Source organism: Osmerus mordax, chromosome 4 (genome assembly GCF_038355195.1).
Source record: "Osmerus mordax isolate fOsmMor3 chromosome 4, fOsmMor3.pri, whole genome shotgun sequence".
Classification (NCBI taxonomy): Eukaryota; Metazoa; Chordata; class Actinopteri; order Osmeriformes; family Osmeridae; genus Osmerus; species Osmerus mordax.
The window spans coordinates 1,789,183-1,816,714 of record NC_090053.1 but is presented as its reverse complement, the minus strand read 5'-3'; the positions used below and the strand labels follow the sequence as shown (position 1 = coordinate 1,816,714).

Sequence of the window (27,532 nt, the reverse complement as noted above, 5' to 3'; positions counted from 1 at the left end):
TCGTTCTGTACCCTGGCCATCGTTGAAAATATCGTTATAATAACATATTAATATATTATAAATGTTATTTACCCGTTCAGATTGTTCGTGATGCAACTGTTATTACGTCATAATGGCATGCAAACACATATAATTACAAAATTCTAAGCATTTGGTCAGAGGCGCGTTAACTTTCTGTTCGTGTTCAAAGCCTATTTAAGCTGTTTTTCTATATATCGTTCTTCATCACAGCGGACTTCAATTCAGGTGAGTACTTTGACATTTAAATGGTTGGCCTATATTGGAAACGAAATGTTGATATTTCCTTAGACAAAAATAGATATGTAGAGCAAAAAGTCAATACTGTATCACTTGAAATATGCCTGTTTAATCTCAACGTGATGAAAGGATGCCGGATTTGGCGAACGTTACGTTTTCTATAACTTCAATTTGAGCGTTCAAAACCAATATTTATTAATCTCACATCTTATTTAAATTTAGAAGCATACACCTCTAGCTAGGCCAATTTGAGAGACTTTGTCGAGTTAAACTTTGTCAGGCATGTTAGGGTTTATCAATTTAGGTAGGCCTACAGAGAGGGCTTGCGCAGTTTGCTCAGACACAAGAAAACTGCAATTACGTCTAAATCATTATTCCGATACAATCGACATCACCAACTTCGTCATACTAATAATATGTAGTTAGCTAGCAAGTTTAGTAGTACCCGCTATACAAAAAAAGAAAATTTTAACGGGTTAACAACGATAACTAAACTAAGGTGGGCGGGGCTTTTGCGAAAGGTCAATTGGATCTGCTCAGACAAGAAAAATGCAATGAGACGTCACAATCCTTATTTTATAAAATAAACATCACCAACTTCGTCATACTAATAACTAGTATTGAGTGTAGAGTTGACAGCAGTAATCCGTATTACAGACAGCAGAATAAGACATACTGTTTGAGGTGGTCTTCTTAGAAAGTGGTTAACTAAATACTATCTTCATTGCTGCCATTTTGGAGGAATCCTGATGTGTGTATATTTGATTGGTGGTTTCAAACGGTAAGATTTACAGGTTATAATTGCAAGATTTTTACTTCTGTTTTGCCTTTTCAGAGAGGGTCAACCTGAAACCCAGAAGGAGGTCATCATGCCTTTTCCTTTCTGGAAACGGCAACCGCTAGTAAGCACAACATTGATTTTTATCCAAATCTAGACAATCAATGTATTAATATTGCTGTATTTTCTATCAATGTCAGCATACAAAAAGGTGTATTTGTCTCATCTCATCCGCAGCTACACACATGCAAATGTGACATTCCTGGCTTCCAAAGCCACATAAAAACAGTGTCTGAGACTTTGCAGAAACTGCAGCGAGACCATGAGCTCTTGGAGTCTAAGATTCTGGGGCAAAAAGGTTTCCATAAGGAATGGATGGAGGCGGGAGACCCTGAGCAGGCCATCAGAGACCTGGAGGAGAAGCTGGACGCCTTGGCAAGGGACCTTGGGAGACAGGTCACACGACAGGGAGACCAGACCCAGAGTCAGCTGGTGGACAAGGTGGAGGACATCTCCAAGACTCTCTCACAGGAAATGAGGCGTCTGTGGAGGATGTCCAAAAAGGTAAGGACGATAGGTCCAAAGATTATTTAAGACTTGCTTGATTTTTTTGGCCGGCTTTTGATGTTTTCATTAGATGGTTCACTTATTTGCATCCAATAATGTTGAGGACAATGCTTAGTGGACATGCAGTCATTAGTTTAACATTTAGGGGTTGTGCATGAATGAATTCATTCACTTTGAGGTTTTAATGAATGTATAGAACGAACATAGACTGACTGTATGCGGTGAATAAGATCATGTATTTTTTTATGTAAGCCAAAGGAAGAAATCCAGTTTTACTGTATTCTAATGTTCCCATGTATTCATCTAACAGAGTGATCCAGGGTTGGAGTCTGAGGTCTTGGAGAAAGGTGAAAGCCCCACAGTGAAGGTCCTGCCAGGCAGACTTCCAGGTTTGGAACAGACCAAAATAACCTCCCTGACTGCTAACAACTCTGGGGTTCCTCTGGAGCAGCAGATCAGCAGGCCACTGCCACCCACTCCCCGCCGTTCGAGGAAGAAGGTACTCTCTTCCCCGAGCCCTAAGTCAGCCACTCCTCTCTCCCCGAGTGGTGCATCTATGCCGGGGTCTAGAGCATGCAGCATACTGCAGTGTGTCATGTGTGGGCCTGAGGCAGACACAGATCCGGGCAGGCAGGAAGTCAAGTCCACGGAACGTGGCTTACAAGAGGAGCAGGATGAGCAGTTCAGCAGACCACTGCCACCCACTTCTCGCCGTCCGAGGAAGAAGGTACTCTCGGGCCCTAAGTCGGCCACTCCTCGCTCCCAGAGTCCGGCATCTCTGCCCAGGTCTAGAGCATGCAGCATACTGCAGTGCGACATGTCTGGCTCTGAGGCAGACACAGATCCAGACAGACAGGAAGTCAAGTCCACAGAATGTGGCTTACAAGAGGAGCAGTTCAGCAGACCACTGCCACCCACTCCCCGCCGTCGAAGGAAGAAGTTCCTCTCTTCCCTGGGTCCTAAATCGGCCACTCCTCGCTCCCTGACTCTGGCATCTCTGCCCGGGTCTAGAGCATGCAGCATACTGCAGTGCGACATGTCTGGCTGTGAGGCAGACACAGATCCGGGCAGGCAGGAATTCATGTCCACGTATGGTGACTTACAAGAGGAGCAGGATGAGCAGTTCAGCAGACCACTGCCACCCACTCCCCGCCGTCGAAGGAAGAAGTTCCTCTCTTCCCCGGGTCCTAAATCGGCCACTCCTCGCTCCCCGAGTCGTGCATCTCTGCCCGGGTGCGACATGTCTGGCTCTGAGGCAGACACAGATCCGGGCAGGCAGGAAGTCAAGTCCATGGAACGTGGCTTACAAGAGGAGCAGGATCAGCAGATCAGCAGACCACTGCCACCCACTCCTCACCGTCCGAGGAAGAAGGTACTCTCGGGCTCTAAGTCGGCCACTCCTCGCTCCCAGAGTCCGGCATCTCTGCCCAGGTCTAGAGCATGCAGCATACTGCAGTGCGACATGTCTGGCTGTGAGGCAGACACAGATCCGGGCAGGCAGGAATTCATGTCCACGTATGGTGACTTACAAGAGGAGCAGGATGAGCAGTTCAGCAGACCACTGCCACCCACTCCCCGCCGTCGAAGGAAGAAGTTCCTCTCTTCCCCGGGTCCTAAATCGGCCACTCCTCACTCCCCGAGTCGTGCATCTCTGCCCGGGTGCGACATGTCTGGCTCTGAGGCAGACACAGATCCGGGCAGGCAGGAAGTCAAGTCCATGGAACGTGGCTTACAAGAGGAGCAGGATCAGCAGATCAGCAGACCACTGCCACCCACTCCTCACCGTCCGAGGAAGAAGGTACTCTCGGGCCCTAAGTCGGCCACTCCTCGCTCCCAGAGTCCGGCATCTCTGCCCGGGTCTAGAGCATGCAGCATACTGCAGTGTGACATGTCTGTCTCTGAGGTAGGCACAGATCCAGACAGACAGGAAGTCAAGTCCACAGAACGTGGCTTACAAGAGGAGCAGTTCAGAAGACCACTGCCACCCACTCCCCGCCGTCGAAGGAAGAAGTTCCTCTCTTCCCCGAGCCCTAAGTTGGCCACTCCTCGCTCCCTGAGTCCGGCATCTCTGCCCGGGTCTAGAGCATGCGGCATACTGCAGTGCGACACGTCTGGCTCTGAGGCAGACACAGATCTAGGCCGGCAGGAAGTCAAGTCCACAGAACTTGGCTTACAAGAGGAGCAGGATCAGCAGTTCAGCAGACCACTGCCACCCACTCCCCGCCGTCGAAGGAAGAAGTTCCTCTCTTCCCCAGGCCCCAAGTCGGCCACTTCTCGCTCCTTGAGTCCGGCATCTCTGCCCGGGTCTAGAGCATGCAGCATACTGCAGTGTGACATGTCTGGCTCTGAGGTAGGCACAGATCCAGACAGACAGGAAGTCAAGTCCACAGAACGTGGCTTACAAGAGGAGCAGTTCAGCAGACCACTGCCACCCACTCCCCGCCTTCGAAGGAAGAAGTTCCTCTCTTCCCCGGGTCCTAAATCGGCCACTCCTCGCTCCCCGAGTCGTGCATCTCTGCCCGGGTGCGACATGTCTGGCTCTGAGGCAGACGCAGATCCGGGCAGGCAGGAAGTCAAGTCCATGGAACGGGGCTTACAAGAGGAGCAGGATCAGCAGATCAGCAGACCACTGCCACCCACTCCCCGCCGTCGAAGGAAGAAGTTACTCTCTTCCCCGAGCCCTAAGCCAGCCACTCCTCGCTCCCAGAGTCCGGCATCTCTGCCCGGGTCTAGATCATGCAGCATACTGCAGTGTGACATGTCTGGCTGTGAGGCAGACACAGATCCGGGCAGGCAGGAAGTCAAGTCCATGGAACGTGGCTTACAAGATGAGCAGTTCAGCAGATCACTGCCACCCACTCCTCGCCGTCCGAGGAAGAAGGTACTCTCGGGCCCTAAGTCGGCCACTCCTCGCTCCCAGAGTCCGGCATCTCTGCCCAGGTCTAGAGCATGCAGAATACTGCAGTGTGACATGTCTGGCTGTGAGGCAGACACAGATCCAGACAGACAGGAAGTGAAGTCCACAGAACGTGGCTTACAAGAGGAGCAGTTCAGCAGACGACTGCCACCCACTCCCCGCCGTCGAAGGAAGAAGTTCCTCTCTTCCCCGAGCCCTAAGCCGGCCACTCCTCTCTCCCCAAGTCCGGCATCTCTGCCCGGGTCTAGAGCATGCGGCATACTGCAGTGCGACACGTCTGGCTCTGAGGCAGACAAAGATCCGGGCAGGCAGGAATTCAAGTCCACAGAACGGGGCTTACAAGAGGAGCAGGATGAGCAGATCAGCAGGCCACCACCACCCACTCCCCGCCGTCGAAGGAAGAAGTTCCTCTCTTCCCCAGGCCCTAAGTCGGCCACTTCTCGCTCCCTGAGTCCGGCATCTCTGCCCGGGTGCGACATGTCTGGCTCTGGGGCAGGCACAGATCCAGACAGGCAGGAAGTCAAGTCCACGGAGCGTGACTTGCGAGAGGAGCAGGATCAGCAGATCAGCAGACCACTGCCACCCACTCCCCGCCGTCGAAGGAAGAAGTTACTCTCTTCCCCGAGCCCTAAGCCAGCCACTCCTCGCTCCCAGAGTCCGGCATCTCTGCCCGGGTCTAGATCATGCAGCATACTGCAGTGTGACATGTCTGGCTGTGAGGCAGACACAGATCCGGGCAGGCAGGAAGTCAAGTCCATGGAACGTGGCTTACAAGATGAGCAGTTCAGCAGATCACTGCCACCCACTCCTCGCCGTCCGAGGAAGAAGGTACTCTCGGGCCCTAAGTCGGCCACTCCTCGCTCCCAGAGTCCGGCATCTCTGCCCAGGTCTAGAGCATGCAGAATACTGCAGTGTGACATGTCTGGCTGTGAGGCAGACACAGATCCAGACAGACAGGAAGTGAAGTCCACAGAACGTGGCTTACAAGAGGAGCAGTTCAGCAGACGACTGCCACCCACTCCCCGCCGTCGAAGGAAGAAGTTCCTCTCTTCCCCGAGCCCTAAGCCGGCCACTCCTCTCTCCCCAAGTCCGGCATCTCTGCCCGGGTCTAGAGCATGCGGCATACTGCAGTGCGACACGTCTGGCTCTGAGGCAGACAAAGATCCGGGCAGGCAGGAATTCAAGTCCACAGAACGGGGCTTACAAGAGGAGCAGGATGAGCAGATCAGCAGGCCATCACCACCCACTCCCCGCCGTCGAAGGAAGAAGTTCCTCTCTTCCCCAGGCCCTAAGTCGGCCACTTCTCGCTCCCTGAGTCCGGCATCTCTGCCCGGGTGCGACATGTCTGGCTCTGGGGCAGGCACAGATCCAGACAGGCAGGAAGTCAAGTCCACGGAGCGTGACTTGCGAGAGGAGCAGGATGAGATCGGGAGGAGGTGGGAGGAAAGGCTGAAGGTACTGATGGAAGAGAGGGAGAGGAATCTGGCCGAGTTACTCAAGGTTTTGGAAAAGGAGATGGAGCGGAGGTGTGAGCAGCTGCAGAAGACAACAGGACAACCCAGCCCAGATGATACACAAACACCCAGTCCAGATGATACACAAACACCCATCTCAGATGATACACAAACGGAAGAGCAGAAGGTTGTCAGTCTCCTGGCTCCTCCAGATACCACAAAGGCAAGTGAAGGGAAACTCATAAAAACCTGTTTTCTTCGAAGGGCTGTTCCGTTGAGAATCCTCCGTCTTCAAAGAGAATTTCACCAAGAGGTAAAGAAGGAAAACGAACGGCTGAGTAATTTGGAGAAGACCATGGAGGAAGCAAAGAAGGCTGACAAATCCAGACTGGACGAGAAGATAAGGACCCTGCAGATGGAGTATGAAGAAAGGCTGACAGAGGAGAGCGAGAAAATGGAGAGAGAGAAACAAAGGGGGAAGGAACGGATAAAGTGCTTGCGACACACGGCGATGGAGAAATTAAAGGAGGAGCAACTAAAAGCGGAGGAAGGACGGAAGACGGAAAAAGAGAGAAGAAAGAAAACGGAAGAAGAGAGGAAAAAAAGAGAGAAGGCAGACAAACTGAAAATGGAGGAGGAGAAAAGGGAGGAAAAACATAGGAAAGAGGTGGAGGAAAAGGAGGGAAAACTTCAAAAGAAGCAGGCGGAAAAACTTAGGAAGGAGAATGCAGAAATGATGGAAAAATGTAGAAAGGAAGAAGAGGAAAAGGAAGCAAAACGTAGAAAGGAGGAAGAAAAGGAGGAAAAACTTAGAAAGGAGGAAGCAGTAAGGAAAGAAAAACTTAGGAAGGAGGAGGAGAAAAGAGAAGAAAAACTTAGAAAGGAAGAAAAGGAGAAAAAAGAAAAAGAGAAAAAACGCATGAAGGAAGAGGAGGTAAAGAAAGAAAAACTTAGGAAGGAGGAAGAGAAAACTGAAGAAAAACCGGAGGAGAAAAAAGAACAAAAACAACTGACGGAGGAGGAGAGAAAGATAGAAAAACTTAAGGGGGATGAGAAAGGAGAACAAAAACGACGGAAGGAGGAGGAAGATAAGAAAGAAAAACTTAAAAAGGATAAGAAAAAGGAACAAAAACAACCGACGGATGAAGAGAAAAGAGACCAAAAACAACAGAAGGAGGAGGAGAAAAAGAAAGAAAAACTTAAAAAGGAGGAGGAGAAAAGAGAACAAAAACGACAGAAGGAGGAGGAAGATAAGAAAGAAAAACTTAGGAAGAAGGAGGAGAAAGCTGACAAAAGATTTAAGAAAGAGGAGGAGAAATGGGAAAAGATACGTCGTAAGAAGAAAGAGGATGAAATCAGGAAAATTATACAGAGGAACAAGGCGGAGGAAAGGGCCGAAAAACACAGGAAGGAGAGAGAGTTTATGAAACAAATAAAGATGGATGTGGAAAACAGAAGGATAGCAATGTTGCTGAGGGAGGAAACGAGAAGGAGAGGAATACAGAGGAAGATGGAGGAGGAAAAGGAAGAACGCCGGAGAAAGAGAGAGGATAACGAGATTGAAAAATGGTTGAAGATGAAAATGGAAGGAAAACATAGGACAGACAGAAAGGAAGAAAAACTGATGGATGAAAAAGATGTTGAAAAACGTAGAAAGGAGGAGGAGGAGAAAAAAGAATTGAGGAAGAAGGAGGCAGAGCAAAGAGATAAAGAAGCAAGAACACAGTTCCTGGAGAAGGAAAGAAAACAGAGAGGGAGAGAGGAACAAATAAAGAACGAACAAGAGAAAAAGCGAGCAAAAGAAATAGCGAAGAAGCTGGAGAATGAAATAAAACAAAAAGAGAGAGAGGAACAAATAAAGAACGAACGAGAGAAAAGGCGAGCGAAAGAAGAGGCGAGGAACCTGGAGAAGCGTAGAAAACAAGAGGAGTGGGAGGATGGATGGGAGGAAGAACAAAAGTTAAGGAGGTGGATGGAAAAACGAAAGTCTTGGTTTACTTTGTTATTTTCGAAAAATACAATCAACCCAATGTAAAGGTGCAAAAGAATAACAAAGAGGTGGAAAGAGTAATGATACGGAGGAACAAGGTGAAGGAGAAAAAACCTAGGAAGGAGGAAGTTATTGAAAGAAATAAAGATGAATGTGGAAGAGAGAAGGATAGAAATGTTGAGGAAGGAGAGGAATACGGAAGATGGGGGAGATAAAGGAAGAAGGACTGAGCCAGAGAGGGGAGAATGAGAAAATGGAGGAAAAACAGGATGATTTTTCTTTCTTTCTTTAAAAAACAAAAAACAAAAAAAACATAGGAAGGAGGAGAAAAGCAAAACTCGTGAAAGAGGAGGCGGGAGATAAAAAGACTAACAACAACAAAACCTGCAGAAGGAAAGAAAACAAAAAGAGAGTGAGGAGAAAAGAAAGAAAGAGCAAGAGAAAAATATAGAGAAAGAAAGGCAGAAGCTCATTGGTAAAGAAATAAGGATGAGCAAAGAAAGAGATGGTTTACAATTTCATTAAGAAAGAAAGTTGACCCTAATGCAAAGGTGCAAAATCAATCCAAGTGAAAAGAAAGGAAGAGGGAGAGATAGAGAGAAAGAGGAAAGAAAAAGACGAGAGGGTTAAAGAGAACCACCAGCAGTCAGAAGACAGAAAAAAGGATCTGGAAAACAATCTAACCAAGGAAGAGAGGCAAGGAAGGGAGCAGAAGATGGAGAAACCTGAATATGAAGCGACAGACAGCATCTTCATCTGATGCAGATTGGGTGATTTCAAGTAAGACTCGTCCAAAGCCATGTACCACTTTGTACACAAACTGGCCTAAATCCACAAAGTAGTAGGCTACCAGTCTCAAGAATAGCTAGCGCCACCTAGTGGTAGATTACCATGTCCTCATATACAGCTAGCGCCACCTAGTGGTATGTGTGGTATACTATTAGAAGTTAAGCTCGAGAAGAAAGCAAACTTGGACGTTTTTTTCTCCAGTGATTAGGTCAGATGACCACAACCTTCTGGCTGTAATGATTGGGCTTGTGAAAGAACAGAATGCAGAAAAGGAAAAGGCAACAAATAACTGAATCCTTTACTTCAGAAAATGAAATGAATGAATGAATGACATGAAATGAATGAATGACATGAAATGAATGACATGAAAAGAAACGAATGAATGTAGGAGCAAACCTACAAAAGATGGGTCCTCCACAACAGCTGAAGTTGCAGAGACGATTTAATAAAGAGTCATTTCACACAAAAAAAAATTGTAAATAGGTTTGTTATGTTCGTACTCACGAAACCTAAGAAATGTATTGAACAGGTAAAAGGTTCACTGTTAAATGTATTAGGACATAAGCCTTTTGGTATTTCCTAAAGCTAATCGATGTTCGTGAGAAACTAGATGTTTCCTGTGAGCTGACGGTACTGCATATGAGCTGGACACACACAGGGTCACCATCCTCTTCCTCACCGACCGGAAGGGCTGGCTTTTTGAAAGAAAGGCCTTGACATGTCTGATGTAGTCCTGACTTCCTGTACATTCCAAACAAATTCCAGAGTTCTGCACAGTATCCTGGCTGTCTCAAATACAGACCGGTTGACGCTCTATCACTCAACAATGTTATTGGAACCGACCATGTATTTTGGTCAATATTTACATTTTACATTTACATTTACATTTACATTTAGCAGACGCTCTTATCCAGAGCGACTTACAGTAAGTACAGGGACATTCCCCCGAGGCAAGTAGGGTGAAGTGCCTTGCCCAAGGACACAACGTCAGTTGGCATGACCGGGAATCGAACTGGCAACCTTCGGATTACTAGCCCGATTCCCTAACCGCTCAGCCACCTGACTCCCTATATCACAATAAAGTACCATGTCCAGATGTCCTTTCTGACCCAACATCCCCAAACATCACAAAACGCTCAATACCGCCCAAAACCAGCGCAGAAAAAAGAACTAAATAAACAACACACACATACAAAAAAATATATACTCTGTGAACATATAAACAGAAATAGGTGACCCTCCCTACCTGTGCGGCCCTCCGCCACAGTCTGCCGGGAGGTCAGCCCGGCCCTGACGGTGGTCACCACCACCCTGTAGAGGGCGCCAGGCTTCAAACCCCCGAAGCTGTAGGAGCTGGTGGGGCCTGCCGCGCTCTCGTTCTTGATCACGCTGCTGTCCAGGACCAGCAGGATGCGGTAGGAGTCCAGCTCTCCTGCGGCACGCTGCCACTGGGTCTGCAGGCTGTCTGTGCTGCCCCCGTTGTTCACCTGCAGCTGGGCCACCTGGGCGGGAGCTGGAGAGGAGGGAGGGAGGAGAGAGGAGGTGGGGGGGGAGGAGGAGGAGGGGAGAGGAGGGGGGGGGGCATGGAGGAGGGGAGAGGAGTAGAGGGAGGGCAGACTCTGAGATGTGTTGTCAGTAACCCAGGGGACACAGCATAACGTGTCAAATGATACCCAGCTCTACCCATCGTGCTAAGTGATACCCAGCTCTACCCATCGTTTCAAATGATACCCAGCTCTACCCATCGTGCTAAGTGATACCCAGCTCTACCCATCGTTTCAAATGATACCCAGCTCTACCCATCGTGCTAAGTGATACCCAGCTCTACCCATCGTTTCAAATGATACCCAGCTCTACCCATCGTGTCAAATGATACCCAGCTCTACCCCTCACACATTATAAACAGAGGTCTCAGCACCAGACATCAGTTGGAATTTCCTGCCCTCAGAAACCGACGACTCACTGGTATGTCCCGTCACGGCCGCAGACACGCTCAAGTTGCCACTCCTGGTCGTCACGGTGATCTCATAGCGCCGGCCAGGTGTGAGGACATTAAACGTGCACTCCCTGGCATCCCAGGCGAGCATTCTGGTCTGGGTGTTAGCTCCACCCAGGCCGGCGGCCCTGGGCCTCAGTAGCACAGTGTACCCGTCCCACTCCCCTGCTGGGCGACTCCATAACACACTCAGGGACGTCTCGTCACTGTGACGGACCACCAGCTGCTGGACGGGCCTGGGAGCTGGGATGGAGGGAGAGAGGGGGGTGGTGGGAGAGAGAGGAGGGAAGAGAGAGAAGGAAAGGGAAAGACAGCGGGGGGGGCGAGAGATGGAGAGAGTTAGACAGAGAGAGAGAGAGACAGGAGGTACAGTTTGCGTTGAAGAAGACATGATAAAACGTAGACAAGCAAAATTATTTTTTAAATGACAGCGGGCTAAACTATCCCACTGGAATATTCGCCCATCATACGTGGACGTGTTTCCCCTCAAAACACAAAAGGAGGGCTGCAGTTACACAGCTGACTCACGCAGCCTGGCCTGGCAGAGCTCGGCACGGCCCTGCAGCCCGCTCAGCGAGCTGACCTCCACCCGGTAGGCCCTGCCCGGGACCAGTCCTGAGAACTCCTGGGCGGGCCTGGCGACGGTCCTGTTCACCAGGGCCAGCGAGCCGTTCCACAGCACCACATTGTACTTCTCCCATTGGCCTCTAGGGGGCGACCACGTGGCCTTCAGGGTTTTGCCGTCGCTGAGAGCCACGAGAGAGAGGGAAGTCACACGATCCGGCACTGGAACGTCAAGAAAATCACAAACTCAACTATTACAGATAAAACGCTTGTTTCATTCTGCAGACACATTTATCTTACACATACAGAGGGGGATTTGACCAAAATGTATCTACAAATATGATCAACATTTCCAATAATCATGACAATGACTACTAACCTGTCCTTCCTGTGACCTTGGCCTCTTTAGTGTGCTCTGTCATCTTTGACCTCACAGACACCTGATAGGTTGTGCCAGGGGTCAGACCCTGGAACAAAACCTCAGTGACATTGGCCGCCAGCCGCCGCTCCTGATTGGTCGCTGACCTAGAGGACAGAGTCACCAGGTAGGAGTCCACGCCGCCTTCCCCTCTGACCCAGGAAGCTCTCAGCGTGTCCAGGCTGCCGTTGTTGTCCAATCGCAGGTCAGAAACAGCTGCAGGAACTGGGGAGACAATATGATTGGTTGAGAGGACAGGTGGTGTAACGCTCCCTCTGATGGCTGTGCTGATGTCATAATAAATACAAATATATTTCAGGAAGGGAATTTAATGTTAAGAAACTTTATTTTTTAAGTAGTAGAAGAGAGCTAACTTATTTTGAAGTAGCTTTCAATTCATAGTTTAGTGTAGTTTTTTGGTACACCTTACATATACACTTACTTACAAACTCATACACACATTATCACACAATGTGAATATGAATTGAGAATCCTTTTTCTTTGGTTCAATCACTTAACAAAATTTACTTTTCTTAACATTTTTATTTTTGAAAGCATTCTTACTTTAAGGAATGTTTTTACACCTGCCTAAAATGTTGCACAGTACTGTACAGTACATACACGCATACAGTCATACACACACACACAGCCATACACACACACAGCCATACACACATACAGTCATACACACACACAGCCACACACACACACACACACAGAGATCAGCCAGCTGCAGACTCAGGATGGGTGGAGCAGAAAAAGGCCCGAAATATCCTGGAAACAATAGCATAGTGCTGTGTGTGTGTGTGTGCGTACGTGCGTGTGGGCATGGATGTATGTGCATGCATGGGTGTGTGTGTGAGTGAGTGAGTAATAAAGTGGTTGCAGTGATGGAAAATAAAACAAAGAGCTCCGAGGTGAGCAATGTGGATAAGCACCTGAGAGTCAGTTTGAGTTTGGGTGGAGGGATAGGGTTAGGGCTTGAACAACACCCCCCTTAAAACACCAATAACTACACATTTATCCTTTTATACTTTGTGTCAATTGGATGATTCCAAGTCAGTGTAAAAGGGACATCCCTGTTCAAGAAGGGGGAGGGGCAGGTACCTGTGACAGCACGTTGGGAGACAGAACTCTGCAGACCAGCTGCCTCCGTCACCACGGTAACTTCGTACAGGGTTCCAGGCAGCAGGTCGCTGAGGGTGTAGGACGAGATGCTGGTCTCCACGGTGACATTCCTGACCAGGATCCCCTGCTCCCGCAGCAGGACCCTGAAAAGGTCCCTCCTCCCTGGGCCAGCCGTCCAGGAAACACTGAGGCTTCTGGAGGAGGCTGAGAGATGGAGGCCGCTGACCGGAGAGGGAGCTGGAAGGGGACAGAAATGGTCAAACATTGTACAGACAATACAACACGCATATGGTTGATCAGTGTGTAAAGGCACCTGTACTTAGACAATGTAACAACACTATTATCTGCGCACACGTCTGACCTGCATCCTGAGTTACAGTAAAACTCACAACCTAAACATGGTGGGTTTTCCCATATCCTGTTTCTGTCCTGTCTTTGATGGCTGTAAACTGTAAACAAGATGACCTCTCACAGAGTAAAACATGCCCACCTATCCCTGCAGTTGCCCATACGGGTGGGGCTGTCTTATTCCCAGCCACAGCCATCAGGGTGAGGGCATACAGGCTGCCGGGGATTAGGGAGGTAAAGCCTGACTGGTGGGCAGCACTGCCCATAACCCTGGTCCTGTGGCTGGCTCCGCTGCTGCTGTCCCTCAGGGAGAGCTCGTACCAGTCCACATGCCCCCGGGAGCGGGGCCAGGTCACGCGTACACCTGGAGCCCCGGGCTGGCTCTGGGACTGGACCTGCTCCACCACCAGCCTGACTGGACCCACTGGGTCTGAGGGAGGGAGGGAGGGAGGGAGGGAGGGAGGGAGGGAGGGAGGGAGGGAGGGAGGGAGGGAGGGAGGGAGGGAGGGAGGGAGGGAGGGAGGGAGGGAGGGAGGGAGGGAGGGAGGGAGGGAGGGAGGGAGGGAGGGAGGGAGGGAGGGAGGGAGGGAGGGAGGGAGGGAGGGTTGTGATAAACATTCTTGAAACTCCAGTTGGAAAGTGCATCAAACATCTGTATCTTATAGGAATATGTACATCAGGAAGAAACAGGTTTGTATTTTACACAACGGGTCAATAAATGCAGAGATATCTCAGAGTCTCTGTGCTCCTGCAGAAGGCCACTGGTGGCAATGATTGAGGGGGCCGATAAGATTGTTTTGGTTTCTTAAAAGAATGTGACATTTTTGTGCATGAATCTCAAGTTTGCGAGCCTGGAGAGGAAACGACAAAGACAAAGGCACCTATGAGCAGACCCCAACAACTCAATGTTGAACTTTTACCCTTTCCTACTAATGGCTTCAACTCCTTCTGAATTGCTGAGCTTCAACTCAGCACAACCTTGAGGGTAATGTCTACTCCTGAACAGTCAAGGAAGGGCCACTGAAAAGGAAACCATACCCTACTGAATATGATCTTAGAAATGTATAAAACAAAAGATAAACAATGTGCACACGGTTTCCTGTTGAGATCTCCAGGAAATTCTAAGTCCCACTTTCTAAGACAAAAACAAATCTTCGGGCACTTGGACTGCTCAGGTTCTTGAGCGCGCTCTTTATCTAATCTATCTGTAGCGCGAAAACAAAAAGCGTCGGAGGCCTCCTGTATCCGCTGCTACGGAGAAACAATGCATGACGGAAAGTATCTCAGGGGAGCGAGGCCATCAGGCTGGAAACACACACTTAAGACGAGAACGCGAGGGCATTGTCCTCCGCTTCCATCCTCGCGTGATTATAACTGCGCCGGGACTCAGATCAGCTGCCAGAGAGGTCAAGACTGTTTCTTGGCAGGACAGGACTAGAGGCCTTGACAATGTACTGAGTACTGTTTGTTAAAAACGGCGGAAGGACAACAGTTTAGCTGGCACATAATATCAGATTATCACTTTGGTGTAACGTAGGTTACGTTAAAAGTAGACGGGGGATTACCGCTATCGATCTTCGGCCCAAACATCCACCGTTAAAGCAGCGAGTAGGCTATAGTCTCATAAATTCAGGGATACTCATATTCATCACTATACCCGTCACACGAGTCTGCAGTCCAAAACAAACTCTGCTTTATTATGAGGGTTAATTTACTTTCCTATATGATTAAGGTTGGTTGATTGAGGATAGGTTGAAAATGTGTTTATCAAAACAAAAGACTCGGAGCAAACTACTCAATTTATAGAAGAGTTATCATAATGTTTTCTGCAATGTGCTGTAGACGTTCCATTTCAATAAGCTGCATTCATTGCCGAATGTTCTCAACAACAGTTCACAGAGATATCTCCCTCTAAACTTGAGCTAAACAACGTGGAAGCCATCCTAAAGTAGCTCCACAAATGTACACAATAAATTAAACAATTCTTAAACAAGCATTATAAATTCCACATCTGAGTTATATTTCGAATTGTTTTAATATTCAAATCGTAAATCTATTACGTGCTTAAATTAGGTTTTCTTAATTAGATTTTTTTTATATCACATTGAAAAACCGTGAAACAAAAACAACGTAACCGTCAAAAATAAACAATTGTGTTCAAAGTTAAATTGCAGAATAGAGTTTACCTGTGCGTACTGAAACATAGGCGCTCTCTCCGTCAGTCTTGGATATCAGTCCAAAATGATGTAACGTCCCAGGCTCGAGGTCCCTTATCTCACAGATGTAAGCGTTTCTATGTTCTTCATACTGATCGCAGTCCGTTATTTCTGTGCGGTTATCCTCTGAAAACACCGTGAAGATGCATGCATCTCCAGCTGTAGATAGTTTGATCGTAATAGAATCCGTGTCTGCGCTGGTCTCTGTCAGGTTAAATGAACACTTGCTTACTTCTGTTGTTTCAACCTGAATTTAAAAAAAAACAAGAAATTGCTACAGGTTAGCAAGGAATTAGGTTTTCTATTCAAGAAATGGGTTAACAATATCGGTAATTAGGCTAGGCCTACTCACTGTGACATAGCTCCATACTACTAAACAAAGTATCAGTTTACGAATTGCACATCTCATTGCGGTCGCTGTTTTAAATCCGTCCGTTTAATAAATAAAACACAAAATATTAAATATATTCCAACGTCGTATGTCATAATCAGTCTCTTAAACTGCAATTTATACGAGGAGAGTAGGCTATCAGAACATGCGAGTAACTCCCGCTATGAAAGCTCTGCATCTCATTCTCTGTCAAATCGCGGAGAACTGTCGCAGGAACACCTCCGCCTCCCAGCTACAGACAGTACCAGCACCTGATTCAGGTGAGGTAGATGGCAAATACGCTTACATGATTTAATACGCATTGTGATCAATAACTGCTATCCATAATATCCATTCCCAGGGACGCAAACGTCACTATTTCAGTAAAGGTTTAATATATGCTTCTCTGTTTAGATCAAATACACAAAGAGGTCTTGAAACTTTCCCTTGAGTGAGACAGTAGCACCTAGTCTCTCTGCCCCCCCAGACACCCACCCTCTTTTCCTTCCTGCCTGCCTCGGACTTTCTCTGAAGACCGAAGCCAGGAGGGGGTTGCAGCTAGGGATGCAGCGATTAACCAATTTTACTATTAACTGCATATAATAGCCTACGTCTTGGTTATGTAACCGTAAAGGAACAGCTACACCCAGTGTTTCTGTTCTCACTTTAAAAAAAAGGGACATTATGGTACATTATTTTTCTATGAAAAACGGTTTGCACAGTGGGGAAAATTAAACAAACATTGCCAGGGTTTTCAAACAGTTCTGGAGAATTCATTTCCCCTTCAGCATGCTTGCACGAAATCATGACGTTTTCTCCTGTTGTTGCTAGCTTGAGCTGATAGTATGTGGTTTATCAACGCCAACTCTCATAAGGTAGGCCTATTGCATGAGGTACATTCTTGTTGTTTGTTAGTTAAGGTTCCGGTTAGCTACCGGAAGTTGTTGACATGGCTTACGCAACATGCGCTGGCTGACCCAGCCGGCTGCTCTCGAATTTCTTTCACGGGACTTTGATGGCATACGTCACAGTGACGTATGTCATCTCAGTTATGCACTAGTTTTACTCCTGAGAAGCACGCCTAGAAAAGTAGTTTCATTTATTAATTTACTAATAATAGATTACTATGATGTAAACCACCAGTAATTGTCCCCATGTAAAGTAGCCTTGATCGTGGTAGACTGCACTTACCAGTGGTGTGGTCGTCAGTTCAGTTGTTGTAGGTGGCAAAGTCGTCGTTGTGGGCGGAGTTGTGGTTGTAGTGGGTGAAGCAGTGGTTGTTGTAGGTGAAGCTGTGGTTGTTTTAGGTGAAGCTGTAGTTGTAGTGGGTAAAGCAGTGGTTGTAGTGGGTGAAGCAGTGGTTGTTGTAGGTGAAGCAGTGGTTGTTGTAGGTGAAGCCGTGGTTGTAGTGGGTGAAGCAGTGGTTGTAGTGGGTGAAGCAGTGGTTGTAGTGGGTGAAGCTGTGGTTGATGTGGGTAGAGATATAGTCATTGTGGGGGGAGCTGTGGTTGATGTGGGTAGAGGTATAGTCATGGTGGGGGGAGCTGTGGTTGATGTGGGTAGAGTTGTGGTTGTTGGGTTGGCTGTGGTAGTTGGGGCTTGTGTCGTTGTAGATGTGGTTTGAGCATTTGGGGTTGTGGGAAGAGTTAAAGTGATGGTAGATTGCGGTTTGGAAGTTTGTGAGATTGTGCTGGCTGCATCTGGGGCTGTAGAGGTTGTTCTAACTGTGTGTCTTACTGTATGTGTCAAAGTTGAAGCTGCAGAAGGAATGTAGGAAGAGGCAGTAGGAGAGGCAGTAGGCGAGGCAGTTGGCGAGGCAGTAGAAGAGGGCAGCAGGGCTGTAGCTGAAGGGGGAACTATGGTGGCTCCAGCCAGGGTTATGCCAGACGTAGTGGCAAGGTCAGAGGTCACGTTGGAAACAGTGGCTGGATGAGAGGGAGGGACTGTAGCCGTGACATCTACTGGTAAAGTTAAAGATACCGTTGCAGTTGCATCTGCTGGGTCAGTCTTGGTGTTGGGCCCTGAAGAGACTGCAGAGGAAGTGTGGGTGTCAGAGGAAGTGTGGGTGTCAGAGGAAGTGTTGGTGTCAGAGGAAGTGTTGGTGTCAGAGGAAGTGTTGGTGTCAGAGGAAGTGTGGGTGTCAGAGGAAGTGTTGGTGTCAGAGGAAGTGTTGGTGTCAGAGGAAGTGTGGGTGTCAGAGGAAGTGTGGGTGTCAGAGGAAGTGTTGGTGTCAGAGGAAGTGTTGGTGTCAGAGGAAGTGTGGGTGTCAGAGGAAGTGTTGGTGTCAGAGGAAGTGTGGGTGTCAGAGGAAGTGTTGGTGTCAGAGGAAGTGTTGGTGTCAGAGGAAGTGTTGGTGTCAGAGGAAGTGTTAGGCCTTGAGGAAGAGTCTGCGGTCTCAGTGCTTGCTGCCGTGGACAGCTGTCTATCTATTTCAGGCCCAGTGGTGTTGGGACGGTGTGCAGGCCCAGTGGTGTTGGGACGGTGTGCAAGCCGCGTCCTGTCTTCCCGGGCGTACGTGGTGATGGCACCTGCTGATTGGTCCAAGTTGGCGTCCGTCGTGGACAAGGTGTCGCTAAAGCCCGACCCGTCGATGAAGCCACTCCAGGTATTAGGATGGAGCCCTTCAGTCGCAGTCCTTTTCGTGCGGGTCCCGATAATGTCGTTCGTCTTGGTCGTGGCTTTATTGACAGACGGGCCAGGGGTTCTGGGTGTTGAGGTTTTTCCAGTCCTCTGCTGCCTTGTACTGGATGGCTGGGTGCTCAGGACTGTTACTGGAGGTGTGGTTTGACCTGGATAAATGGAGAATAATGTACTTGAAATATCGCACAGCCTAACGATTGATCGAATACAAACATAACCATGATATTCTCTTGAAAAATCTATACCAAGCAATAAAGCAATAACAAGATCAAATGCAGCAACAAATCATTTCTACAATAGTACTGTAAAAAAAAATGTTCCGTCGTTGTGACACCCCAAACTTAAATAGACTACTAGAATAGCCTCTATATGAGGGTAACATCTTGTGATTGGCTACCAAGGTTTGAATTTTATCAAAGTTACTTGGAAGTCATTGGGGAAAATAGTGTCAAGCCCCATTGAGGTGTGACAGTTCTTCAACAACAACAAAAATATAAACACTTTCAAGTCCATCTAAATCAGTATCTGCAAATGTTCCTTGAACAGTCAGCTTCGACCGGATTGACACTGCTGACGTTCTTCCTGAGTGAGTGACTTGATAGAACGCTCCCACAACAATGTGAAGGAAAGTCCGTATCTGGAGTGTCATCCGCTTTCCTCAACTACATACTGTTAGTTCATTGGCATATCAGGACTAGACTTCAAGTTTATAGGCTTCCCTGCAAACGTAGCCTACGATGATTTTGACAAAGGCGAACCAAGAAACCCACCTTTTATCGAACACAAATGAGTACTTTGCTCCCTCCCTCCTGTATCGACGTCATACTTTGTCCAATTCGAATATCTGGAGTCTGCTCGAATCACGACACGTATACCTTGTGTCTTCAGATACATTTGTTTTTCGGCTAATCCAACAGTCCCCTTCTCGTCGTAGCATTTCCAAGCAGGTGCATCGTCGCAGTCGCGGAGAGCGGCCAGGCGCGCGTGCGTAGGTATCATGCTGCTTGGATTGGCCCACAGACACTTGGAGGACTGAACGTGCCACAACCTCATGTCGTTTGTCCATTCCCACTGTTGTACCAAGTTAAAATAGTTGCATTTACCAAGAATAATTGTCGTTTTGTGTTTTGTCAGACACAGTTTCTTAGGCGTCTGCATAATAAGGAATCCAGCTGTAACACAAACGAACTCAATTAGGATGAGAATTGAGAACATGATCATTATCTAGACCATCGTTTCAAATGGTCTACTTTATTTACTGTACCCAGTAAGCTATATCAATAATACCACAAATTAAACACTATAAGGTATGAAGGCTAACCTGAGCTTAAACTTGGAATTGGGCTCTTAATTCGATAACATTTTGACTCCAAAGCCACTTAGCCTAGCAGGGGTAATTCATACTGGTCTTGTAATGTTACTTCGTTCAGATGTGAAATGATATGCCAACAACCGCAACAACAAAAAACTATATTGTGCTACAATAAAGCAGCCTAATCACTTGTTTTTAGCCAAGTAATCGTATGGTCATAGAAAACACACAGGCCTAAACCGGTCGATCACATATTAGCGTGGACTACTATTAGTTTAATCAACCTTTCATAACGTTCCATAATATTTTTATTACAAAAAAATTATTTGCTTGACCCTTCACGAGCCTACAGATAAGGATGGACGCGTCAGTTTCCGTTGTTGATGATCTTTACCAGTTTATCATACGTTTAAAACCTTCAAGGTTAGCAAAGCAATTCCTTAAAACATTGTATATGGAACTTACTTGTGGACGAGAATCGCAGGAAGATAAATAGGACAATAAACAAATAATCCATATTTTGTTTGACAGTTTCTTGCTGCCGACAGGTTCTGATGAGCAGAGTTGAGGCGTAAGGGAAGTGCGCCTTCTGGGAGGAAAGCATGCAGTGACCAGAGCTTCCTTCTATTCAATTGTTTTTGAGGTTTCATAGTGAAGTAGACCCCTCAGTGGCACTCATACACATGGAACTACTCCTCTTTCGGAAATACCAAAGTATCACAGATGTTCAAGAGTTCAAAATGACCAAGCAGACGCATTGGGACAACAAGTCCTTGCGGGAAGATTTGAGTTTGTCAATGTTCACACATAAATGACAAAAGGTCTTGTTTTACAATGAACAATGCAAACCGTTTATTAAAAAGAAAAAGTGTATACAATTATTTTAATTTCTTTCCACCATAAACACATTTAGCATTCTAAAATACAGTACACAGACATTAAGTATGGGTTAACGTGTCCTTTATGACATTTTCAAATCTTATTAATATCTATTAAAATATTACAGTAGAATATAAACTATTCAGATTTGTCCATGCACTTACAGTATCATCTTGTATCAGTCAGTCTTATATGGTCTTGTCTATTGTCTCACTGTCACAATCAACTGCAATTTTGGCAAACTTATGACATGACATACTGTGTTCAAATGAAGTGACACCATGAAGTTGAAATGTGATAATCAAGTCTTTCAAACCCTCAAATGGGATTCAAAGGTAAATATTAAAATGTTTAACATTAAAATATTAACATGTTGTATTGAAATAAGGTTCCAATAAACAAATACGGTTTATTCACTTTAGTTTTAAGATTATTATAGAGTTATGTCAGAATAGAGAAAACTGTTATCTAAATATTGAAAGTTTCAGCTCTGAGGATTTATATGATAATTTACATTTACATTTAGTCATTTAGCAGACGCTCTTATCCAGAGCGACTTACAGTAAGTACAGGGACATTCCCCCGAGGCAAGTAGGGTGAAGTGCCTTTCCCAAGGACACAACGTCATTTGGAAGAGCCGGGAATCGAACCGGTAACCTTCAGATTACTAGCCTGATTCCCTCACCGCTCAGCCACCTGACTCTTCATACTGGTACCAGCGAAAGTGTAAAATCACGATGTTTGCATTCATAACTGTGTTGATAACAAACTCCCTCCTTCCTTCTGTTTCCCTGCAGTCACCGTCAAGAAAACTCTTTGTTTGACCTCAGACCTGCACACAAACACAATCATACAACAAACATTAGTGAAGACAAATGTTCACCCACATAGGCGAGTCTTCAGAATATGCTGGAAAACAACATTTTAAATCGCATTCGCTAGAATAACATTAATAAAATATAGATATTAAAAAGAATCCTGTTGGCCTGGAGTTGAATTTTTGTTGGTTGACAAAGATAAACATTTACTTGTGTTATTTTACTTTGAAGAAGTGTTCATTTTTCCACATGGATACACATTGTGTTTGTATTGGCAAGGTTGTACTAAAATAATATAGAGGAATCTTCCCTGGTGGGTAATAATAGATTCAGCCGCTGTTTTTGAACAATTTTAAACAGATCCAATGACATGATTTTGATGATTTTTAACAGGCCACTTCTAAACAGGCTTTGGAGTACAGCATGACAAGGCTGACGAAGACAAGCCCTGACATGAAAACATCAAGAGTGGACCTATAGTTCTCTGAAGTTACTGTCATTCCTAATCGTGACCACAGTACCAGCCGAAACTCCTCGCGATCCAGCAGGATCAGTAGAGAACAGGACTGGTTCAGACGTGTTGTAAACTGGAGGTCCGGCAACACTTCAGGAACAGTCTTCTGCTGGCTCAGCTGAGCAAAGAGCCTTCCCTTCCCAGAGCCCTCATCTACAGACCTGAGTTCTCTGTGGGACAGGGGCCCAAAACCAAGCTAACCCCCCTGCTCTCCTTTCCTTTCCCGTCCTCACCCCCCGCCCCCTGCCCCCCGCCCACCCCCCCCTTCCCCGACATCCTGTTCGAGTCCTGGGGAGGGAGGGGGACAGGACATCTCCTCCACCCTTCCACATCCTCCCTCCAGCAAACCTCCTCTCACCATACCTTCACCCCTCACACAACCACAAAACCTCTCACACTACTCCCAACCTCTCACTCTCCTCACACCCACACTCACACAGACATGACCTGATCACCTTGCCTGGTATAACATGCCAAGAAAACATTGTACTTTTTCTTAAAAGAATATATAGAATATTAAATATAAGTATTTGTCTCTGTTTGGGTTCCAGAGGTACACTTAAGAATATTAAATGAGGCACGCATGTCCTGTATCTGAAATAGCGTACAGAAAATAACTATTCACCAGCACCAAACGCCAGCACTATGATGTCATCACTGTGGCTGATCTGACAGGGGACTCCTCAATGACTGTTGTTGCCAACAGGTATCAGATTAGACAGAACTTTATTCATCCCAGACAGGGAAATTCAGAAGGTATATCTGTCCGTCTGCCTGCTTGTTTTTTGTCTGATATTTTGGCATGCTCTCTCCTTTCCCTTCCCTTTCCTGTCTGTCCTGGTCTGGTGGGATACTTGCCAACAGCATCTCCGTCATCGTTGAATCCACTTCTCATCACAACCTTGACTTTAGTCGTAACCTTGACTTTAGTCATAACCTTGACTTGGTTCGTTTAGTCTCCAACTGTCCACTAATTTGCAACAGGCTCTGGTTATCCATGTGAGAAGATTGTAGTTGTATAGTTTGTACAATATAGATAAACCAGCATGACCAACCTGCTTTGTCAGGGTGTGGCTTGTCATGGTCCTCTCTGGCAGTCTGCTGAGAGGAATCCCCTCAACGTCCAGGGTGCCGTCAGAGACAAAGCAACAAAATTCAACAAATACACTTTAAATCCACCTTAGCCTACCCGCTTACCCAAATCAAATCTTGCAAATTACAGAGTGCTGAGACTTCTTTGAGAACTTGTTTCACACAGGAGATGGTGTTATGGTCTACAGGGAGATCCTGGTTAACATGCTCCCACCCACCAGGCCCCCACCCCTCCAGGCTCCCACCCTCCAGGCCCCCACCCCTCCAGGCCCCCACCCCACCAGGCCCCCACCCCTCCAGGCCCCCACCCCACCAGGCCCCCACCCCTCCAGGCCCCCACCCCTCCAGGCCCCCACCCTCCAGGCTCCCACCCCTCCAGGCCCCCACCCCACCAGGCCCCCACCCCTCCAGGCGCCCACCCCAGGCGCCCACCCTCCAGGCTCCCACCCTCCAGGCCCCCACCCTCCAGGCCCCCACCCTCCAGGCCCCCACCCCTCCAGGCGCCCACCCCAGGCGCCCACCCTCCAGGCTCCCACCCTCCAGGCCCCCAACCTCCAGGCCCCCACCCTCCAGGCCCCCACCCTCCAGGCCCCCACCCCTCCAGGCCCCCACCCCACCAGGCCCAAGACTAATCCCACCCTGTGGGGCGCTGGTGCTCCTGAAAGATATAGAGGAAGCGAAGGGTGGGGGTGGGGGTGGGGGTGGGGAGGGTAGAAAGAGTTGTGGTGTGAAAAAAAGTTTCAAAAAAAGTTACGAAAATGTATATATATTTTTTATTTCAAACAAAAGTTTTGAATAAAAAGTTTTGAGCAAAAACAATTCTAAAGGTTGAAAAAATACTTTTCTAAAAAAAAGTTTACAGACAAAAGTCAGGAATAGATATATTCCTGATCACCCATGGCCACATATGATGGAGATGTTTGAAATTGTCTGTGTCAAAAAGGATTCCTGGCGAATGCTCTGGGCGTTTATAGTGTTTTTGTATGTTTTTGTGGTTATGTCTATTTTTCCATAATACTCGTCTAGTCCTGTGACCGATTTGTGCACATAACATTTTTATTTTATGGCGATGTCCTAGAAAGCTGTCTCACCACAGTCTTTGGGACCTTTTGACGATCTCACTGACAGCAGAAACTTACTGGACTCAGACACAGGTTTTATCCTCCCAGTGTATTTCGTGCAGAGTGCGCTTGTGTATTTAACCCCACTTGAAACATTGATTGGTGGGCAGGAAGTTCCACCCTCTCCAGGAAAACATGTTGTATAACCCTGACCAACAGACTGCCCTGTCCGCCTGCCTGCCTGCCATCCTACCTGTCTGTCTGCTGCCTGTCTGCTTGCCTGCCTGCCTGCATGTCTCTGTCTGCTGCCTGTCTGCTTGCCTGCCTGCCTGTCTCTGTCTGCTGCCTGTCTGCTTGCCTGCCTGCCTGTCTCTGTCTGTTGCCTGTCTGCTTGCCTGCCTGTCTGCTTGCCTGCCTGCCTGTCTGCTTGCCTGCCTGTCTGCTTGCCTGTCTGTCTGTGTCTGTCTACTGCCTGTCTGCTTGCCTGTCTGTCTGTCTGTGTCTGTCTGCTGCCTGTCTGCGTGCCTGCCTGTCTGCTTGCCTGTCTGTCTGTCTGCCTGTCTGTCACACTGACCAAGACTGTTACTGTCTGCACTGACAGACAGGTAGACCTGTTACTGTCTGCACTGACAGACAGGTAGACGGGAAGACAGACAGGCAGCAGACAGACAGGCAGACAGGAAGCAGACAGACAGGTAGACGGGAAGACAAACAGCCACACTTCCCAACCTGGGCAGACACAGTTTGGAGTAAGAAATACAGGAAGCACTGTGCCCACTATGCACTGGGCCCTGTGTCTGCAGGCCCTGTGTCTGCAGGCCCTGTGTCTGCAGGCACTGTGTCTGCAGGCCCTGTGTCTGCAGGCCCTGTGTCTGCAGGCCCTGTGTCTGCAGGCCCTGTGTCTGCAGGCACTGCGCTCTCACCAAACTGTGTCAAAAAAGAGGCTCTCTTCAACACTTACAGCATCCCTTAGCAATACAACAAATAACGGTGTTCTAATATTAGTTTAACAGTGCAAGTTTGAATGCTTTTTGAGTATTCAGTGGCCATTCAAAGACTATTACTCTATGCAAATAACTGTACTACATGGGAAGACTATAGAAGGTGAAATGAGAAGAATTGGCCAGTGATGACCCGTCACCTTTCCTTGATTCTGACCACCAAAACACAGTTATAGCCACGCAATACAACCATGCACTTCTGATCCCTGATTTTTTGCTATATTTTCTATGTGCACTGTTTAGATGTCTGCTAAATGAATACATTGTAAATGCTATATAAATTAATCAACATGTCTCTTACATAATGCTATGGATTGCCCTATCAGGCAAAACACTGAATGTGGTTGTACAGACTGTCCCTGCCAAGTTGTTTTAAGAGGTCCTTCTGAACTCTGTGGAAAAGACAAATCATTGTGTCTCATGTGTTAACCTTGACACTTCCCTCCTTCACACACACACACACACACACACACACACACGCTTATGCCGACATACGCACAACTACACACCTACACACAAGCACATACACACCTATGCCAACAAACATACCCATGCTGGCACACACACTTATCACACACCCTCCCTCTCATTCAAGAGAGTCATAAAGCTCTTTCTCTCACTTCCAGGCTGGCAACGCAAGCCGACTAAGGAAACCTCCCGTTTCTCTGCAATTATCCACTTCCTGCTTCAATCAGCCACTTCCTGGTTCAATCAGGGCCCCGTGACCTTGAACCTGTGCCCAGACCCTGACCCCTTGACCCCAAAGGAAGGCTGTGGAGAGATGGATGCCAGAGCTGTCTCATAAAGTGGCCTGGCATGCCAGCTACACCAGACAGACTTTAAAAGTTTAGCATCAAAAACTTCTGAGATATTTTTTGGGGGGGTTATTTCTTTATGTAAAAAAAGAAAAAAGTATATTGTGTATTTTTAAGGGAATTTTGTTCTAAATCTTTCATCATTGTGGTCCAGACAGTAAGGCAATGTCCCTACAGTTCCCCGGCAGTAGTCACTCAGTCGTGACCATGTATGGACACACCTCAAGCACGTCCACACACAGGTCAAAGGTCACAGGACAGGAAATGCATCACCTGCCTGAGCTACCTCATGAAGTATAAAGGGGTGTAGCAAGGTTACAGTTGTCTTTTTATGACCAGCCCCAATTACAGATTATGTGTTGCGTTTTATTTATTTTGTATTATCACTTTTTAATATATATAAATAAATTATGGTGTGAAATATTAAATTGAAATAAAAAACTATTTTGCTTATATATTAAACACATACATTTTAACGGCCCATCAAAGAGCTGTTTGTATGCTTTACAGTTTGAGCCCATGTCATGTCTCACACGGGCCACACAAACAATATACTGGAATTCAGTATCGTTTTAGTTATTCTCACATAAACGTCCCAAAGGCGCCAACTACACACAGTGCCACTGGGTGGCGCACTTGCACTGTAGATGTAGTGCGCCTTGCTGTGTGGCCTTTTCATGTAGCCTAATTTGAGAGGAACAAAAAAGTCAGAATCCGGTAACCTAGATTTTAGGACAACCTCAATTCTGTCATAGATTCAAGTTTTCGTTGAGGCATGTTTTGAAGATTCTTTCTCTACTTTTATTTTACAATCCACCGAGTCCACAACAACCAGGATTTTCAAAAAATTAACAATATGAAATAGCCTAATATGCAGTATTAGTTGTTGGTAAGAAAAATGTATAATTCCTGATGGATTATAGGCCAAATGTATAGGCCCACTGGAAGTGTGGTTTTGCATTCGGCGGATGACGTGACAGTAAACCCAATTCAGGAGCTATCCGTGGTCCTGACACTATGCAGGCTACATTGGCCATTAGACAACAGGTGATTTAGTTTTTATAACACCTTTAGCTACGGTGCTTCGCTTTGTGGTATTTCTTATGCTGTGTAGATGTGTTTTATCCACTGAAAAGGCATCACGTCACGTGAATCATTCTTTATCAAATGCTCAAGGCTATTGATCGATCTGGCTTTGTAAATGTAAGCCACATTTAATACAGAAACTTTAAAAACTGAAGTAAAATATATAAAACCTAATATTTTAGTAACATGGTTTTAATTTACCTGTGAAATAAAGAGCTCCGACACAAATACAATCAACTTCGCAATAAAAAAAAACAATTTCCAAGGTTTTAAGACAGACCTCTCAACTGAACAAGTGAACTCTCTGAATGGTCTGCGTTTTTGACGACACACACACACACACACACACACACACGCACACACACACACACATATACATCGACAGTCGTTCAACATGCCTCTGAAATTGGTTGCGGTTCCTTCACTTTGAATAAGGCCTACCAACAAGTTAAGAGGTAGTGCAGTTGTCTGGTGCACATCCCTTCTAACTGTTACCTACTGCTATTGTTGTATACTGTATA

At 46.9% G+C, this 27,532-nt stretch overlaps 1 protein-coding gene across 1 annotated transcript in view; it reads right to left on the bottom strand.

Annotated features, from left to right (window-relative positions):
* The window catches only part of LOC136941856 (receptor-type tyrosine-protein phosphatase beta-like), a 33,428-nt gene extending 13,079 nt beyond the window's left edge, over window positions 1-20,349 (bottom strand). The window contains exons 1-10 of the mRNA XM_067234491.1: window positions 20,211-20,349; window positions 19,204-19,605; window positions 16,985-18,582; window positions 15,394-15,670; window positions 13,350-13,637; window positions 12,839-13,096; window positions 11,693-11,956; window positions 11,278-11,535; window positions 10,717-10,992; window positions 10,000-10,266 (exon numbers count right to left, since the gene is read on the bottom strand). Coding sequence (XP_067090592.1) covers window positions 10,000-10,266; window positions 10,717-10,992; window positions 11,278-11,535; window positions 11,693-11,956; window positions 12,839-13,096; window positions 13,350-13,637; window positions 15,394-15,670; window positions 16,985-18,582; window positions 19,204-19,605; window positions 20,211-20,349 — 4,027 coding nt within the window. The remainder of the gene's footprint in view (window positions 1-9,999; window positions 10,267-10,716; window positions 10,993-11,277; window positions 11,536-11,692; window positions 11,957-12,838; window positions 13,097-13,349; window positions 13,638-15,393; window positions 15,671-16,984; window positions 18,583-19,203; window positions 19,606-20,210) is intronic.
* Between the last annotated feature and the right edge of the window lie 7,183 nt (window positions 20,350-27,532).